The 20,293-nt window shown below is 33.3% G+C and overlaps 1 protein-coding gene across 2 annotated transcripts in view; it reads right to left on the bottom strand.

The window, feature by feature from the left end:
- Nucleotides 1-20,293, bottom strand: part of GABRG2 (gamma-aminobutyric acid type A receptor gamma2 subunit) — a 110,743-nt gene that overhangs the window by 70,726 nt on the left and 19,724 nt on the right. For both annotated transcript variants that reach the window (XM_008069905.2, XM_008069906.2), the window contains exons 2-6: nt 12,987-13,138; nt 11,386-11,453; nt 8,410-8,630; nt 3,597-3,679; nt 2,306-2,443 (exon numbers count right to left, since the gene is read on the bottom strand). In XM_008069905.2, the coding sequence (XP_008068096.1) occupies nt 2,306-2,443; nt 3,597-3,679; nt 8,410-8,630; nt 11,386-11,453; nt 12,987-13,138 (662 nt within the window). The remainder of the gene's footprint in view (nt 1-2,305; nt 2,444-3,596; nt 3,680-8,409; nt 8,631-11,385; nt 11,454-12,986; nt 13,139-20,293) is intronic.

Raw genomic sequence — 20,293 nt, 5'->3', positions numbered from 1 at the left:
AAGCAAAACTATAGTCACCACTTGGATATAACAAAGTTTGAATCAATAAATGGTAGAAAACTGCACTATATCAATTTTAGGAAATATTCTTGCCCAGAGGCTTTTTACTTTTACTTTTACATTTACTACAAGTCTAGAAGAAACCCACATTATAAATTTCTGCTAATTTTTCAAGAAAGTTGTTAATATAACTTCCTTGTAAACTTTCACTAGTTATAGAATCATACTTTGAAAGTAAGAAGGGCATAGGAAATCAAACAAATAGCAAACAAATACTTCCAATCATTACAAATTAACTGTTACAAGAATCAGGCTGCCTCTCAGTATAGATACTAATTTTTAATTCAACCCTTTCTTTTCAAAGAATCCATTGAAATAGTACTGCACACAAAATATAAACCAGCAAGTGCAAGGAGTGGGAAAAAGACTAATGTGAAGGCTATCTACAATATTAAAATTAACAAAGGAGTTGACGAGATCATTTAAATGATGGTACTTAATGTCAAATCCCTACAGGACCTTTTTAATACCATTTTGCTATGATTTCTTTAGGAAGATTAATAGCCTTGTGGGAACTTAATTATTTGCTTAATGTAAGTAGATATTTTTTCCCAGAAGTACCTCTTAATAGACAGTAAATACCCTAGATCAATCTCAATATGAGACATTGGGATGGGGTACTGTTAGGCTCTCTGATGTAAAATCAACCCCTTCACTACCATCATGTGGCCTTAATGCCATGCTAAGCTCAAAACCACTAAATAAAAAATCAATTATTCACGAGTTTGTGTATTTTTATTTAGGGTGCTAAAATAATTCTAGAAAAAAGAATATAGAACAAAACTCAATGCCCAGTGTCTCATTCTGCAAGCATGAATGATTGGAGATTAATTTTACATGTGTTCTTCCTTTCACAGTTGAAGGACTTCAGTTACAAGTCAATCCTGAAATTTTGTTTTCCTTAACCAAATTTAAGACTGTTCTAGTACTTAATGGTCAGAATTTCCAGTGAATAAATAAACAGAAGGCTACTTTAAAAAAATATACTCAAGCATTATTTTGACCTTTTTCTAATTTCTCTTGCAAAATAAGACAGTCTTTAGTAGAAAGTTGCAAATGCTAAAAACAATGTTAGAGCTAGATAATTCTTTGATTTAGAGGATAATATTTTTGAAAGTAGTATCACAAATTTCCATCTCTGTGTAAGTCTTTTATTTACTTATCTCTTGTACAATAGAATAGGTCTTATCTCAAATTATTCAGCACAAAAATATATACTTTGAATGCTAGAAAAAAATCAGTGAATAAATCAGTAGAAAACAGCTCTACTTGTAAAAATGTATTTTAAATGACATACCTTAATAGATGTGAAGCTGAGAACAAGATGCTTATATTTGAAATTGATACATATTTAAATTCACATAATTTAAAAGGAGCAGTTAGAACAATCTGCATGGAGTATATACTCAGCATTACAGAGCGTTCAAACTGGCTACCCATGAGATAGATCTGGTCTAGAAATGTGTCTTATCTGCCCCACGTAGAATTTTAAGTAAACTGTATAATACCATTATAAATTGTGATATTTTATATAAAATATTGATTTTTTGCCTCTTTTAAAAAATCTAAAGTTCTGACTGCATTATCCCTAATGAACATCTTATAATTAATATTACTAAGAGCTACTATTATAATTTAATATTATGATTTTTTGCATACACACGGTCCCCCTGTGATGTAGTTCTTTTTATCCACATTAGGTATCTGGATAACTGATATTCTCAGTGATTCAATAAATTTGTTTAAGAAATATAGCTGATAACTGATGAAGTTGGAATTTGAAACCAGGCCTCTCTAATATCCAAATCTTGTTCTCTTATCCAAAGATGCACAAATATTGAGTTATGGAATGGAGGATGAGTCCATTACCACTATGGTCACATTTATGCATTTGTGGAATATTTATTCTCCCTATGTAAAACGCCATTATTTCACTATATTATGAAACATTTTCTATTAATAAACTCACTTATAATAAATATTTCCTTTATTATAATTGCTATTTTTTTGCTTAAAATAAATAATTTATTAATCTTATATAAATCCAATTTACTTTTAATTGGTAGAAAACATTTATATGTATCTATGCTACTAGAATTTCAAATATAATTTTCTCTGTAATATTAAAACACTTCATTTGACTTTCTGAATATCATCTATGTATAGGTATTGAAAAGTCTTCCACATCATATATACCAGAATTGTAACTCTGAGTCACTTGACGTTCTTTTCAAGTGTATCTTACCAGAAGTTGTCTTCACTATATCGGTGGTATTTCTCAGACCAACAAATGAAAATTGATAAAGCCTCCAGGATCTTGTGTCACCCACTTCAACAGAGCTTCGCTTCCATTGATAAACAATTTCTTCACGTGGATAGCCATCTGTTGTGAGGTGGGAAAGGTAGGAAAGCTCATATAAAAAATGAATACAAATGAACATATATAGCAACCATTCTCTATGAAAAAGACAATGAGATAAGGACTGAGAGAGATGTAGTTATAAGCTAGATGAGGGTCTTTGAACAAAAGGTATTGGGAAAATTAATAGGAATATAAATATAATGGCATCACACCCTAATGGGAAGTAAGATTCAAACTTTTGAAGGTCAAAATGATCCTTGAAAATAATTTAGATTGTGTAGAATGTATACTACACATAGTTTTATATATGGCATATGCATTCTTTACACTGTATGTAAAGTGGCCAGTATATAATAAATAGTTGATATGCAAAGTATTGCTTCTCAGTGAAAGGCAGTCAACAGGGTAGGATTTTGAGTCATATAGAAACAGAAAATAATGAAAGAAAGCAAACTCAGAATCTTTTTCCTTGGCATGTACTTGGAGTAGAAGATGATCTGGAAAAATAACCTCAATTATTTATATTATTATCTTTCTCTCAATCTGTTGGAACTCCATTTTAACATACATAGAATATACATTAAGCAGTACATAGAAATGCAAAGAGAAGGTATCAATGATCTTGGATAGCAAGAGAACAGAAAATCTTTATGAAAAGGTATCACATTGAGAGGTAGGATAAAGTAATGGTTATAAGGACCATTTCCTAGCCAAGAATTTTACATATATTTTATCAACAAAGCTATTTTTCTTTGGTGCACTTTTTAAGTAGCAATGTGCTCCATTCCCCTCATGGGCTAATGGAAGAAAGAGGCTGTATAATCAACCATTGCACTCTTGATATTGCACTCAACAATTGCACTCTTAATGTTGAGTCTAGGCTTGGCCTTACAATCCATTACAATAAAGAACTTCAGGCAATCTCTGAACATTCATAAAGTTTGCAACTCAATGAAACATTCATAATCCTCAATAAAATAGATAATTATTTTACAGGAACCACCCTAAAAGGAACAAGTTGAGATAAGAATAAAAGGGACTGCCCAAATCATCAAAGTCAATAACATGGTTTAATGTATGTTTGTCATTCTGTGATTCTTTCAATTAATTGACATTGCAATCAGAAAGAATATAAGTAACAGAGAATACAGATTGTAGAAGAAATACTACTTACAACTGGAGAACTCCAGGGGGCAGGAGTGTTCATCCATTGGGAAGTTGTGCAACTGTAATTGACACTCAGCATCAATTGTCAACCTAAACAGAAAGATATTAAACATAAGTAGAAAGATCTTAGACATAATATTTAAAATGTGCATTAGCACAAATTTTGATAACCATTTGTCTTTATTCCTGGTAAGTATATCTTACTGATTGATAGTACAAAGTGATTTATACTAAGAAATCCACCAACTACAAGAAAACAAATTCTTATGACTTAATTTAATCTGCTCATTTTCACAGACCAAACAATAGCATTTCATTGACTTCAACTGTATTTTTTCAAAATTTGTGATCACCTAAGTGTTAGTGTTTTGATTTCACGTATTTTTTTTGGCAAATTAATTTGATCACATATTGTTCAGTGATTATATTTAACTTAACAGTTCTAAGAACTTTTAAGTTCATTTGCTGTTTGCATGTAAATGAATGCTAATAGTTGTCAGATTTTATCTATTAATTAAAACAGGATGTGCTGTTTATACGTATTGCTAGCTGTTAGCTTTAATTGCTATAGGTGAGTTTAAAAATACCTATGTTGTACAATGGAATATCACACAATTTTATAGTGGAAAACTATGAAGCAATTAACTAGGATATTATAGAGTAGAATAATCTCTAATGTTAAGTGCATATACGCAGACATTTCAGAAAAATATTTATCATTGAGTTTCAAATAGCTTGTGTCAAAGGTGATTATTTCAGTATATAGATTTCCAAGTCTAAAGTTCTGGGCTGGGATTCTGTAAGTGAGAAAATTTGAAGGAGTATAACAGGTACTGACCACCTTTGGACAAGAACGAATATAATCACACCTTTTAATGGTAATGTGTTGTTAATTTTTTAAATTTCATATTTTTAGCTATAGTTTGGACAAATATGAATATAACTCCAAATTATACTGGTAATATGTCATTGTAATATAAAAATATTGCTTTATGGAAATTTATTTTTAAAGATTTTCTAGTTGGTATAGGTTTTAATTGAGAAGATTTTAATATTCTATGGCATAATGGAGCAATTAATGATGTTAAAATGTGTCTAATTATTATTTAGTCTTTACTTTTATATAAAGCACTGGTTAACATGAATTGTTTCCTTATTTAGCAAGTATTATTATGAGTTTATTGTACTTTAATTTGTCAAAGGTCATATAACCAGGAACACAGATGAGTTTTGGACCAAGATTGTTCATCTCCAGAAACACAGGTTTTAATCATTGTTACTCAATAATTACATGATCTTCAAAAAAATTAGTTTTATTCATATGTAAAAGAACAATTAAAATAGATATTTTATTAGTATTATCTATCCAAATTAAACTGGAATTCTAAACATTGAAAAGAATATAGATTATTTGCAGAGACAAACATACATACAGATATATATGTCTATGTGCATACACAAACACACACACACACTAATAGTTCATTATAGATAAGCAACCTAAACAAAACTATCTCTTTATATAGATAGGTTACCATTTAAATTCGTATTGACTCTACAGAAGTAACCGTTCTTAAGTGGCTTTCATAATTAAATATTGTAGTGATTCTTCAAATTAATATTGTGCAGCCATAAAGTAGAACAAAATTATGAACTTTGCACCAACTTAGATGGATGTAGAGTCTATAGTACTCAGTGACCTATCACAGAAACAAATAACTGAGTAACCCATGTTCTCACTCATAATCAGAACCTGAACATTTATCATAATAAGAAAGGGATTGGCAGTAGTGGGAAAGTGCCAGGGGAGGTGGGGAGACATAACATCAATAAGGATACCTGATCTAAAACTGAGAGACGTGCGGACAAAAGGGAGGACCAAACTTTACCTGTATGATTACCACTTATGTATCTAATACTGAATTGTACACCACATCTTTAAAATTAAAAAGTAAAAATACTAATAAAAAAATGAATACAACGTTATAAGAACAATAAAGGGAATTGAAACAGTGCCTTTGACTTCACATTTCAAAAGCTAGACTGACAACCAGGCTTGGTGGCTTAGCCTGTAATCCCGCACTTTGGGAGACTGAGGTGAGTGAATTGCCTGAGCCCGAGGGTTCGAGACCCGCCTGGGCAACTTGGCCAGACCTCATCTCCACAATAAATCAAAATTTAGCCGGGCATGGTAGCGCGCGCCTGTAGTTCCAGCTACTTGAAAGGCTGAGGCAGAAGGATCGCCGGAACCCAGCAGGTCGAGGCTGCGGTGGCCGGGAGCGGCCACTGCACTCCAGTCTGGGTGACAGAGTGAGACTCCAACTCAAAACAAACAAACAAACAAACACAAAAAACAAAAATAAAAACAAAAACAAAAGCTAGACTGAGCTCTGATTTATTAGACAGTCTTTAGAATGCACTAGATTCTAATTCTAGTCATTAATTTATATTTAATAAAATGAAAGCCATAATGAATATAAAATATACACAATGAATGTATTTTGTAATTGGAGGTATTTTTCTTAATATTGACATAATTCTGATAAAGAGTTTAGAGCCATTTTCAAGTATTATATTTTTGTAGCTGAATATCATTTGAGGTTTAAAATATATGCCACAAACACATTTGATGCATCGTTTTGAAGCTAGAAGTTTTCAGACATAAAGATCTAGAAATACCATATTCTTATTTTTGATTGAACATGTATATAAATCATGCTAATATCTGCTATGCCTGCTATATATCTGACTCTATGTAAAGCCTTTTACATATCATCCTATTTTGTCCTTTTAGCAACTCTTTAAGTTAAGAATTATTATCTCTGTTTTATAGAAATTAAAGAAATGAGAGGTAAAAGACTTTGCTCAGTTGTGGTACTAAAATAAAAGATGCAGCACAGTGTGGTTCAGGGTGGTAGTGACCTTTTTTCCCCAATAATTTTGTTAGTTTTCACATAATTCCTCTAAATCGAAACGTAACCAAATAAAAACAGTATGCTTATGATGCAAACAGAGCTTTGAGGACACTTCTAACACCAAGATCTCTGCTATTGGATTACTGCTACTAAGTCCTTCTATACAGAAACGCCAGAAAGTTGCCCAAGTTCATACATACAAGGGGAACCCCCCAAAACAGAAATTTAGTTTTCAAAAATTTTGTATTCATTCTTACATGTTGAAACTTCAGTCACCTTCAAAATGCTCTCCGTTTGAGGCAATACACCCCTGGAGATGCTTTTGTCACCACTCGTCGATTTTGAACTCATCGATGCTGTTTTTTTGTTTCATCTCGCCCACATTGTTACAACATTTCCCTTTGAGGATTTTTTTCATTGGAGAAACAAAAAAGAGGTCACTAGGGATGAGACCAGGTGAACAGGGAGGGTGGGGCACAGGCGTCATGCCTTTTATAGTGAAAAACTGCTGAAAACTTAGCTTGGTGTGGTCGGGTGAACGCATAAATCACCGTCAGCTCGGTGGCTCAGCCTGTAATCCCACGCCTTTGGGAGGCTGAGGTGAATGGATTGCCTGAGCCCGCGGGTTCCAGACCCGCCTGGGCAGCGAGACCTCATCTCTACAATAAATCAAAAAATCAGCCGGGCATCGTAGCGCCTGCCCGTAATTCCAGCTACTCGGAAGGCTGAGCGGAAGGATCGCGGAGCCCAGCAGGTCGAGGCTGCGGTGGCCGGAGCGGCCATTGCACTTCAGTCTGGGCGACCGAGTGAGACTCCAACTCAAAAAAAAAAAAAATAGACGAATGGTTGAAAGAATCTCAACAAACAAAAACCCAAAAAGCCTCACTGAAGCCGAACGCAGGTTCTAACAACGCTATCTGGTACACTGATGCTGATGGAGTCCTAGAACATTTACCTGAGGTGGAGAGAGCTGTACTACAAGGGTCTTGCCCTCCAAAAAAGTAATTACATTTTTGGGGTGGGAGTTCCCCTCATTTAGTAAGATAGAGAATTAAAAACCAAAGCCAAATCTGTCTGATTTCTTAACACTATGTCCTTATCTATTATGCTTTCTATAATGTACTCCCACCAATGAGAAAACTCAATGTAAAAATATTTTAAATGCATGTTAAGCATGAAGTGCTAAGATAATGGCATAAAATAATATTACTTTAATTTCAAAATTTAATTTCAGAATTTAATTTCAGAATTTAATTTTTAAAAATTAAATAGCTCTTTCAACTTTTCCCCAAAGATGTCTATTCCCAAGATAGACAATACATTAAGTTAAACGGTCTATTAATGTAATAGAAAGTGGGGTTCCAGGAGATGAAGGATAATAGATTTTAGGTGCTTGTCATTGTACAGCTAAAAAGAAAAGGATTTAGGAAGACATTCACATCAAAAATTCTCTTTTATCAATTATTTTCTTAAAAATGAATATATTTCCAAGCATAAGAGCAGGCAGTCCCAAGAATGACTGTCTTTGCCTTAGTTTCCATATTCTAAAGTAGCAGGGCACATGCACATATACAAAAGGTAAGGTTAGTGCAGAGGTCAGATGAACAAAAGGCAAAGTTAGTGCAAAGGTCAGATGATCTTTAAAAGGCAAAGCACATTTTATGTCACTTGTGAGAAAACAGATCTCACTTAAGTCACAGAAAATAAGTTGTACTATGTTTAGTGTTTTGAAAAAAGCTCACAGACAACAGAAAAAAAATAATGCTACAGTGTCATACTACTTGATCAAGCATGTCAAAAACTGTGATGTAGGCTTAAACATTTTTTTTAAGATAGATTTTTTTTAGGAAGTTGGATTTTTGTTTTCTTTCCAACAATTACTCCTTTCCTCTTTCAAAAGAATACCTTAGGGTGTAGAGTACTCGACCATCATTCCAAATTCTCAGCATCCTATTGGGAGTGGTAATCCAGTGTGCATCAGCCTTTTTGGAATTCCTGAAGAAAGTGTCTGGAATCCAGATTTTCCCCACCATGTTGCTATTCAGCCGGAGGACTTTAATGGTGCTGTTAAATTTCAAACGTCTGTCATACCATGTTTGGGCAAAAAATATGTCAATCGTATATTCCTGTTTTAAAGAAAACGGTGAAACAATATTTTATCCAGATTGTATTGTAGAGTATTTGTATTTCTCACTCCTATTCTTTGCCGATATGAGGCGAAGCTATATAGACTTTGCATCGTTCAAAAGAAGCAAGAATTCTGCTGAGGAGGCTACTGCCTCACTGATCTTTTGTAGTCATTTGTTTGTTTGCTTGTTTTTTAATGAAAAAACAGACCTGTTTAAATGAGTTCTAGTAAAAGATTTTAGCCCTGATATAAGCCTTTACATTCCATGTCTACAAAGCAGAGTTTTTCACGACATTTTGAGTCAGCTAATTCTTCGCTGTGAGGGTTATCCTGTATGTTATAGGATGTTTAAAAAAATTCCTGGCCTCTACTCTGTGGTATAGTAGCAGCCCTCCCACCCCACACCCACCTCTGCCAAATTGGACTATTAAAATTACCTTCAGACATTGCCAAATGTCTCCTGAAGAAAAAAAAAGGTCCGATTGAGACCGACTGCCGTAAATTGAAACAAAGTCCAAAAGACTAATGAAAAGTCTAAGCTGGAGATCTGGAGGCTTAGCTGCTCTTTAATAAAATGGGGAATCCTAAAGAACTTCACTGGGTAGGCTGTGAGAGGGTTGGATAAGGAAATGCACCAACCAGGTTTTGTATCAGGCCCGACAGATAGCAAACACCCAATGAAAGGTAACATTTACTATTATGTTTTACTGTTTATTTAAGGTTGCTCCTTTCTCTAAACACGATGGAAATAATCAGTTAAAATAATTTCTCATAGTGTGCTAATCTCTATCACAAAGTACATTTGTATATGCTGTAATGGCATATGACTCTGTAATGACTCCTCTCAAGTATATATGTCACTAAAATGGAAAGTGATTGACTTCAGCTATAGGAAATCAGGTATGCTGAACAATTCAGACCATAAGGCCTGGGATGAGAACACCTGAGCTCTAGTTTGTCTATCATATTTAGAGGTAATCTTTGGGGGAATCATCTTAATACTCTGTGGGCCTTATTTTCCTATCCGCACAAAACAAAAATTAGTAGAAAAAAATGTTTTGGTCCCCTCCAGCTCCATAATACTAAGATTCTTTGCTTCTCAATTCTGTCATCATCACTATCATCATCCCAACTTTTAATGAAAAGGCTGTTATCATTTTACTCTTATTGATGTTCTTCATTAAGTACTTATTTTATGCCATCCTATGGCTAATCACTTTTCATGCATCTATCTTTTGTGAAAATAGAAACAAAGAATAAACAATTATTGCAATAAACAACAAGTTAAATTATTTGGCATTTACATCACTTCAATTAACTAGCCCTAGTTATGTTTCACATTATTTTATAACTTGATTTTAATTATGTTTATAAATGGAAAAAATTAAGAAAAAAAGAACAAGTCACTGTGCTTAGAACATGAAATCTAGAAGAGGAGAGTCTAGTACCCTAGACCTATCACCAGTTTTTATGTTGAAAAACAAAAAGAACCAAGGAAATTATTGATTGTTCAAGAATACACAGCCTGCTAGAATCAATTTGAAATCTTCTTTGTCTTGTTCTGTCTTCTTTTCTTGTATCACCTGCCACTTCGTGTCATTGCAATTAGCTACATTTCTACAGGGATTAGCCATGTCACTTTTATTCACCATTTAATTCCACTTTTGAAGTCTGCAAGTAATGAGAAAAACTATTTTATAAAATTCTTTGTCAACTCATTAGTGATATGCCAGTAGATAGATTAATTGTATAGTTTCTGAAATACATTTTGGCTAGAAAAGCCACAAGTGAAAACTTTGATTCTTAAAACCGGCACTTCACAAATTGTGATCCTGGAAGAGTTCTGGGGAGTGTTATTCCTAAAACAACAAAGATCTAAGCTTAAATAAATTGTATAGCTTCTACTCCTTAGAGAATTACAATTTACTTCAGAACACCAAGGATTCTGAGAATTTTAGCTGTAAAGAAGTAACATAGTAGAATTCGTTAAATGGTTAAACAAGAACCTTATTTACATTGAGAATGCAGGTGATACTATATCATCCAAATTGAGAGCAATTAAAATTTTTCATTCCCCTCTTTGTCTAACTTAACAGGGTTTCTATATTGCTAACTTAGCAAACATTATTTTAAAGTTATAGTATCATATTATATCCTATAATACTAATAGTATATGATATTAATATTATATTGAACAAATCTTATACATAATATTGTACAGTTATTTTGAAGTCTATTCTATTCTATTTTTTGTTCTCATATAATATTATGATCGCCAGTCTAGTTTCTTTTTTCAGTCCGGGGTAGAAAGTGTTATATAAGAACAAAAAGTTTTATGCATTATTACTTTTGATACACTATTTTCTCTGAGAAACATTTTCAATTTGAAGCAAACTATGCCATCCCTAAACCACCAATATTCTAAAAACAAATGGAATACTATATTTTGTTTTGTAGTAAGTAGTACTTGGCAAGTTCACAATAATTGTTGAATTTTAATTGTATAGCATATGTACTCAAATTAATTTCATATATATGATCATATTAAAATTTCATAACAAAGATCATTAAAATGTAATTATTTTCATATTATAAGAAGGACAAAAAAGAATCTGAAAAAAGTATCTTTTTGTTTTGAAGTGTTGAATCTAATTTTTTTGTTGTGTTGGCATGTTCCTTACTATTTCCATGATACCATGTTTCCTCTCAAATAAGCTAGTAAAATAAATGAACAATTATATTAGAAAACTTACCATATTGATAGCGTTCACTGGACCAATACTATTCACATACATGTCTGTGTGAATTAATGTTGGTTTCACTGTAAAGAGAACCATAGAAATATGTGCATATGGGGAGGTATAAAACTGTAATGTTTTAGTCTTTGTTTTCTAAAAAAGGTTTATTTAAATACATTAGAAGTAATTTATTCACAACTAATTTGGTACCAGTTACTAATTCATTATATTTGAATAACTGTTTTTTAAAAAATCTTTTCAGCATGTAAATGCAATATGCAAGCTTTGTAGAGTTTTAAAACTGATTATTCTTTTAAAACTACATAAAAACAAAGAAATTAAAAAATGCTGCTCTTAGCTTTTCTTCATCCTTCTCTCAGATATCTTGAATTTTACTGTTTTTAAATTTAAGACCTGGAATCTATTTGGGTATTATACCTGATTTGACCCATATAGAAAAATAATTACTTAGTGACTCAGAAAAAAAATTATGCGTTAGAAACAGGAAGTAGACAAGAAGAGCAACTCAGAATATGAATTGTTTTTGAACATTCCTCTCTGTTGATTTTTTGTATGATCACTTTATCCTCCCATATCTCTCACCAACACAAAATTAAAATTCCTTGATGATTTATTGGATACTGTGGCACCACAGATCATATGAGGAAACCATATGGAAGCCCATTGCATACCTATTTGTCAGAGAAGACTGATATTAAAAAATCTGTAGTATAACATCTACATCCAAATGCATGTGCTTCATTTTCATTTAACATTTAATGAACAGGGATTCATAATGTCATCCTGGAATTTGATTCAACAAGTACATTTATCTCATCTTTATTCATCTATTGTGAAAGTGTTATGTCCTAACTCTCTGTGGTAGGTTGAATTCTTCCCTATTACCAGAATTCTCACCCTTATCTTCTCTTCGGTGAGGCTATTCCTCTGCCTCTGGACTTTGGGCTTAACCATTTGATCTGATTTGCTTTGGCTAATAATATATAGACAAAAGTGTGTGTGCCAGTTCTAAGCCTAAGCATTAAGCCTTGTGAGTTTCTATTTTCTCTCTGGATGCTTTATATTGTTATGCGAAGGATTCTTTTAGTTCATTTGTTGGTCCCAGAACTAGCATGAGAGTACATAAAATACAGCCCTCCTAAATGAGTAACCCCAGCTTGCCTTTGTCTAGGCCAGCCCATCCCTTGGTGGAGTATTAAACAAATGTTTATTGTTGTACGTCACTGAGATTGTATGGTTGTTAAGAGGAATAAGCAAACAACATATCCTACCTTTACTATTATTGTCTTGTTTGTCTTATGATGTTGCTTTATTAAGAGGTTGATGCCTATTTTCTACAGCCTCTGTCTGAGATACCTAGAAAAATCTGGGTTTCTAACTCTTAAATGTTGCTTAAAAATTATATTTTCTCAATTTGAAATTCTCAAAACCCCTTTCACCCCCAGGCCTGAATGCTATTTAAACACTTTGTATTTTTATAACATATAACAAAAGTATAATTTAAATCTTTCTGGTTCTTGAAGTATGTTGATATTTTCTTTTAATAAGGTAGATGTATTCCTATCTACAACACACCACAAAAAGTTTTAACAAACCTCCTATATCAGGTCGAAGTTTATTGTCATAGCCTTCCAGCAGGTTGTTTAAGATGACAGTGACATCACCTTCAGGAACTTTTGGAGTCAAGACCCATGTTTTGTTAGAAGCATAATCTTCATAGTCATCATCAGATTTTTGGCTAGTGAAGCTAAAAAACAAAATTTTGGTTAAAAAGCATATAGAATACATCCGAGTTGAGTTTTGCCCGGAGACCACTGTTGTAAAAAGGAAAATGAAACAAAATTAAAGCAATGTTTAAAACGGAAAATTCTCACCTGAGGATTAGTCTATCTAATTAAGCTGCACAAATGAATATTAAAACTTATTAAAATGTACTCTCAAGATTTTCAGAATTCTCTGCCCTCCCATCTACAACTATATCATATTTTACCAGTTATTTTTGCCTTTTCCATATTTGATGTTTTTCCTGCCCACCTGTCTGCCTCCTGAAGGACTTTTTAAATAAATCTGTTTTGTGAAAGAGATGCCTAAATGATCATAATGTAGTCTAAGAATTCAGGTATAATGTCTACTTCTTACTCCTTTGAGAAGTTAACTTGCTCCAGCCTATTAATGAAAGTAAAAGACTGGTAATTAGATTCCCTTCCACAAACCACCAGACATGCCTTTCCCCTTCCATTGAACACTAGGGAGAGCTCAGACTTGCTCCCTTTGCTTCCCCCAGGGGGTGTGTATGTGTATTTTTTTCCTCTCACTCTCACTTGAGGCAAGGGCGGTTCACTTATCTTTGGTTGTTAAGAACCTGGTACTATAAAGAAAAATGTAGCTGCAGATTTTAAACCATCCTTTACCACAGCAAAGGTTTCTAGGCTGGAAACTCATACTAATAGTTCATAAAGTTCAATCATAGAAATGAAATTACCTGTTTTGACTGATTTAAAAGCCACATAATATACGTTGATGTAGTCTTCTATACCCAAACCTCTCAGCCCCACTCTCTCTTTCTAATGGGGCTAGAAGCCAATAAAGGCCACTGTGGAAGAGGATCAGAATTCCCATAGCTTACCTCTCTCCTTGACCCACGTTCCACCCTGCCACCCAAATGATGATATTTTCCAGATCTAGGAGCAACACAAAGTCTTGCAAAGCTATCGTTTTAATGTTTATCAGCACATAATAAATAAATATTGGTTACTTCTGTGTTTAAGGTACAATATTCTTAAAAATACCAACTTAAAATATAATATTTCCCACCCCATCCTATTTTCATCTTATTTTCCTAAATATGTGTCATAGAATGGATCTTGTTAGATATCAAATAATTGTCACATTATTTGAAATGAATATAAATATTTGTTTATTCTCAAACCAGAGTTATCACACTTCTTCAATCATACCATTATCAGATATATATACATATGCATATAAGGCAGTTATGCTATATATGTGCATATATATATATATATATAGCTTAAATATACATATGTGTGTGCATTTATTTGTGTGCATGTGAATGCATATATATGTTATATGTGTGTATATACATACATATATACATATCTTGATAACTAAATATTGCAGAAAAATGGTTATGTGATTAATCTGGTTAGAGAATAAGAATGGAAGATGCGTATTTTAAAAGTAATTACTGGCATGGATCAACTTAATAAGCCAGCACAATGACCAACCCTCTTTTTTTTTTTTATTCCTTAAAACTTCGTGAGTGGAAGGCATTATAAAAACACATCTGCAAAAAGCCTAACATAGCGAGTGTCTTACATCTTGCACTTTAGTGGCCAATGGAACTTTAAACAAGCACTAACTGTACAGCACACCCATAGTGAATATGAGGGACTGAGCAATGCTTCAATCACTCTTAAAAAGAAAAGCCTCAGTGCAAGCATAGTGACCAGTTCACAGCTAGAAAAATCCCTTTAGTTTCAATTCAGCATTTCTTCAGAGCACTGCTGAACTCTTCTTAATAGAGCTTTAATCCTATGACCCAAATCTTACTGGTTTAGGGAGATGTTTTAAAAAGAACTCTCTGGCAATGTAATTTTTGAATCTGTCCAACAACTCTGAGAAAATAATATGGTTGCCCCTTCAGATGGTATCATAATGGAATTTACTACCTTTTAAGTTGTTCATGCAAAAATACTCTTTCAAAAATATCTGACCTTCCCCATGTCTATCAGAGACAGGTACCCTATTACATTTTCATCAAAGGAAGGGTATATATGCATTAAACCATTGGTTTGCTTATAACACCTCCTTATACTAACAAATACATGATTGAAGGGTGATAGTGCTGTATCACTGTTATCACTGTTATCTGGAAGACTGAAAGGAGGGCAAAATTAAGTGAAAAGATAAGAGATACTTGCTTAGAAGGAATGCTGCTTTCCAGAATTGCACCAGTAAGTATCTTAAAGTCATCACCTAGTGGAAGCCAAAACAATAGTGAAATCTATCATTTTATATAAAAGTGTCAATGTCAATTTTTTTTACACTTCAAGATGTCTTCTTAACCATAGAGAGGTAAAATAGAGTTATTAGAGTTATTAAGAGCTTATACTTGAGAATTAAGAAGTACTAGTTCTAATTTCTGGATTCATTCGTGCCTTGCCTGTCACTTTCTGCTTTATGACTGTGGGCAAGTTATTTAACCTTGCTAAGCCTCAAAGTTTTCGTCTTTAAAATAGAATTAGTACTATTACTCATATCGCATTCTTGTGTAAGGTTAAGATAATGCTTAAGTGCTTAGCACAGTGCCTAGCACATGGTACTGGGAATAGCTACACCACAAAATTACTGTTTTAAAGTGACCACTGCTAGATTTATAATAACAGCTCCAACCATGTAACCAAAACCTGAATCTACAGATGCTGCTTCCAGGCTTTTAATCTAATATTGGCTGAGAAGAACTAAAAACAAAGGTTTTCTAGGAAAAAAAAATGACTCTGCATTATAAATAAGTAAAGTTTTTTTGTTGTTGTTGTTTTTATCTACAGCTTTTCCAGCAGAGTTCTAAATTAAAGGGTCTGATGCATAATCTGGGATTGTTTCCAGATTTATCTTAAGAAAAAAAAAATAACTTATTTAAGCTAGGCTGTTTCTTTCTCTAGAATTCTTTGAAGTTAAGAACCTCTGTATTCACAGGTATGCTCTCTGATGAAGATCTGCCCATTTGAAGACACATACTATGAAATTGTCGACTCCATGAGAATACCTGGGCAGAAATAGATGAATAAGGATTTGAGAAAATCGACTCAACAATTGATTGGATGGAGAACAAACATGAACTTGAACTTTTAGTTAGAGGAACCTAGAAGCCTTTAGAAGTTATTACTCCTTCTGGTGACTTATAGTTTAGAAAGTATTCTCATAGAGAGAAATAACTAAAATGGAAATTGCTCTTAAATTAACTAACCATAAGAAAAAACTTTTTTTTGTCATCTGAGTGATAATTGTTGAGAGACAGTGCCAGAAAAGAACATGAAGTTTTCATTTCTGAAAACTTTCAAAAATTGATAGAAAGCCATCTTACTAGCTGGGTTTAGTGGCTCATCCCTATAATTCTGGTGACTCAGGAGGCTGAAGTGGGAGGATCAGATCACTTGAGGTCAGGAGTTCAAGAAAGCCATCTTACTCAGAGCCTTGACCCAGAAATGGCAGCATACCTTGGGAGTTCCCTAGAAATGTAGAGTCCTGGGAACCACCCAGACTCCTGAATTATAATCTTTATTTTTAAAGTTCCATAGTGATTAAATATATACATATTTAATATGTATTAAAATTTGAGAATTGCAGTCAAAGAGTGGCTAGATCATTGATACTTATTCTTGGATCTGTGTGTATGTACATGTGTGAGTTGTGGTGGAATTATTAAAAATACAGATTTCCAATTCCTGTCTTGGTTCTGAATCTTAATCTCCATGCTATAGATTATTCATTTTTATTTTCGTAATTGCAGTGTAATGAATTATTTGAATTTAGACATAATGACAAGCATGAATTCACTTTTGGAATTAGAAGAAAAAAATTCAATTAGAAGAAAGTGGTTTATAAAACAAAACAAATACTAGAGATTGTTCATTGAGAGATTTCTTGTTATGTACAAGATTCTACATTTGAATTGTGGTACTTGTTAGTTGTTTGCCCCAGTAAAGGTTAGTCATGTAATTTCTGGAATTTTAAATTTCTACCTAAGTGTTTTAGATTTCTGTAGATTCAACAAAGCTCTGAATTTATCTGGGGTAGGGGGTAGAAGAACAAACATTTGGATAAGAAATAAAAGCATTTATCTTTTCATTCAGGTTAAATCTATGATTTGACATCATGAAAATGTTATATATTTCTTTCTCTTACATAGATAAGTAGTTGAATTTTAATATTTATTTTTATGCTTGAAATATTGCAAAGTGATAAATGTTTCAGTCTTTTGTAACATTAGTTTCACTAATATTTTGTTGGTAAAATTTCTGCTTATTTTTATTTTATAAATGAAATTAGTCTTATGCAGAATATTTTATATGTCAAAATGAATCTCCCAAGACATATGTATATGCCAAGAAAATAATACTTTTGAATCTTTTTCATTAAAAATTCTCATATACTGAATTTTCTGTTTCATTGTTGCCTTTAAATTCTGAATACCCACAGTTTATATCTCACAAATCATCATTTCTTCTTTTACCACACTCACAGTAATCCTCTGCTATTTCCACAGTCTCACCAGGATATATAATCTAGTGGAGAACTTATGCTCCCAAAGCATCTTTAGTACGTGACTAGCTTATTTCTTGTGTTATAATGTTATTGAGAGTTGGTTGAGTTCTGGAAACCAAGCCAAACTCCAGTAGATTTCATGTAGTATCTTCTTTGTCTACAACCTTTCCTTTGTTTCACTCTTCAACCCAATACTTTGCATGGCTTATTTCTTCTTATTTTTCCATTTTTGACACAAATTTCATGTTCTCATAAAGGTCAGATCTGGTGGCCTTATCTAAATTAATTGTCCACCTACGCCTTATTTGTTCTAACTAGTATAATATTTCATAATATTTATCATGATGTGCATTTATTGATTTGCCTATTGCTTGCCTCTATTGATAAACTATAAATTTCATGGGTGTGTGCTTAATGAAGATTTCTGAAATTAATCCATGTTTTGCTCCCTCAGCTTTTCTCAGAAAAATGATAATACCCCAAATGGCTACTTTTAAATGTTCACTATGTCCTAGGTATAACTTTAAAGACTTCACACACCTTGTCTAACTTAATTCTCATAGCACTAATATTCCTATGATGTTCCCCATTTTATCAATAAGGAAACATAGAATTGTCAGTGGTCACTTGGGTTGGCCAAAACTAAAATACTTAACCATTATTTTCCATGACTTTGAAAAAGGATCAAGGAATCTGCTACCATACATTCACCTAAAAATAAGATCATCCAAAATAAATGATTACGCCATCGCTTCTTCCCCTTAGGAAAATAAGTTAGTTTATGCCTGAGTCCAATAAAAGATATGGCACCTCCAGCACAAAGTTAATAACGTTCAGATTTCATAAACTCACCATTGCAAATATCCATGATTTGATCTCCCCACATAGAGCAATAAAAACAAAGCTTGAAACTTAACTTAATGGATGTGATAAGCTGCCTCATTTAAACTCTTCTTCTGTTATGAAAGCAATGTATACTGCTGGGGCAAGGCACACATATAAGCAAGTGCAATTCAAAGAATGCTCTCTAGCACTGCAAAAGGTAGGCTTTGGTAGACAGTGTAGAAACAGAGTAGACAGGTATTATCCACATAGGAGAATCAGCATATGATCACGGGAAGGGGTACGCCACTCAGTACTATCCAGGAGGACTGGCAGCTCTTGAGAGACAGAGTGATGTTCAGTAAATAGGGACACTGGGATACCAGTTGTTCCTTCATACAAGGCCCTTCAGTGGCCTGTGAGATTTTATACCTCCCAGCAAAGATATGTAAATTCCCTGTGCAGAACTTAATGGGAAGGGTGTTCTATTGCATGGGTGTGTACACATGAGTATGTACATGCAAAGAGAGCAGAATTAGGGCATGGAAGCAAGACATTCTGTTAGCAAATTGCTCTAGTTTGCAATGACTTCTTTACACCTTGTTCATTTTTTAAAATGTAAGGTTAACTGCTATAGGTAAGTATGTTTATTTGACCGAATCAATGATCAGATTTTTTCAATATGTAAAAGGCAAACTGTTTATTAACAGCCACCAATGACCCATATCAAATAAATGTCTGTGAGGTTTTATTAGATAAGATGAATTTGATTGCAAGGATCACAACATTCAAAATCAATTGGGAGGTTCTGACACAAATAGTTGTAAAGCTGAGAGGATGGGCTCCAGAATGTTTGGACTCACCTCCTATACTGTGTATTCTAAATCCAAGATTCTTTCTGTCTCTCTTTTCTCACCTCTATGGTGCTAACTTCAACTCAAAGATGACTTGTCTATGGGGTAAAAAGATGCTGGCAACAAAGAGCAAATTGTCCTCTTTTCTAAAAGCCCCCATAAAGTCTCCTTTCGTATATCACTAGCCTGAGTGGGCACATTCATACAAAGTCAATATTGGCAAGAGAATGGGAAAATGCTGAATATTTTACTCTAATTATATGACCCTATCACTAGTATCCAATACAGAATCACCTTCCTTGAAATCATGTGGGCTTCACAGATAGAAGTTAAAATTGGGGTGTTTGAGAAGGCAAGGTTAGAAAATTTGGAGAACGCAAGCAAAAGATTTGGGCAAAAAAGGGCAAAAATCATAACAGGAAAAAAATCATCAATGTCAGATGATGTTCTATGATTATCATTATGGTCCATTTTCTTTGAGTTATCCTCCATCATTGTTTGTTTGTTTGTTTCAACCCTTCTTAAATAAAATTAGGAGTATATAGAGTGTTAAAACTCATACACTACTGGAAGAAAAATATTTTGGCATTAAATTCTATCTCTAGATTCATTCCAAAAAGAAATGCATGCAACACATGTCTGCTAAAAGACACACACAAGAAAGTTCATAGTTGCATTATTGGTCATAGACAGGAATAAATAAAATTCAAAGCAACAGTCAAGTGAATAAATAAAACATGATATATTCACAACATAAAATATCATATTGTACAACAATGCAAATCAGTGAACTGCTGCTACATGCAGCAAAATAAATTTGAAAAGTAAAAATCTAGCCGGGTTCAGTGGCTCAACCTGTAATCCCGTGCCTTGGGAGACTGAGGTGAGTGAATTTCCTGAGCCCGTGGGTTCGAGACCCACCTGGGCAACTTGGCGAG

The sequence above is a fragment of the Carlito syrichta genome, unplaced genomic scaffold (genome assembly GCF_000164805.1).
Source record: "Carlito syrichta isolate Samal-C Ts95f unplaced genomic scaffold, Tarsius_syrichta-2.0.1 Scaffold312429, whole genome shotgun sequence".
Taxonomy (NCBI): Eukaryota; Metazoa; Chordata; class Mammalia; order Primates; family Tarsiidae; genus Carlito; species Carlito syrichta.
Note: the sequence above shows the minus strand (reverse complement) of the source record. Positions and strands in the feature narration are given on the sequence as shown.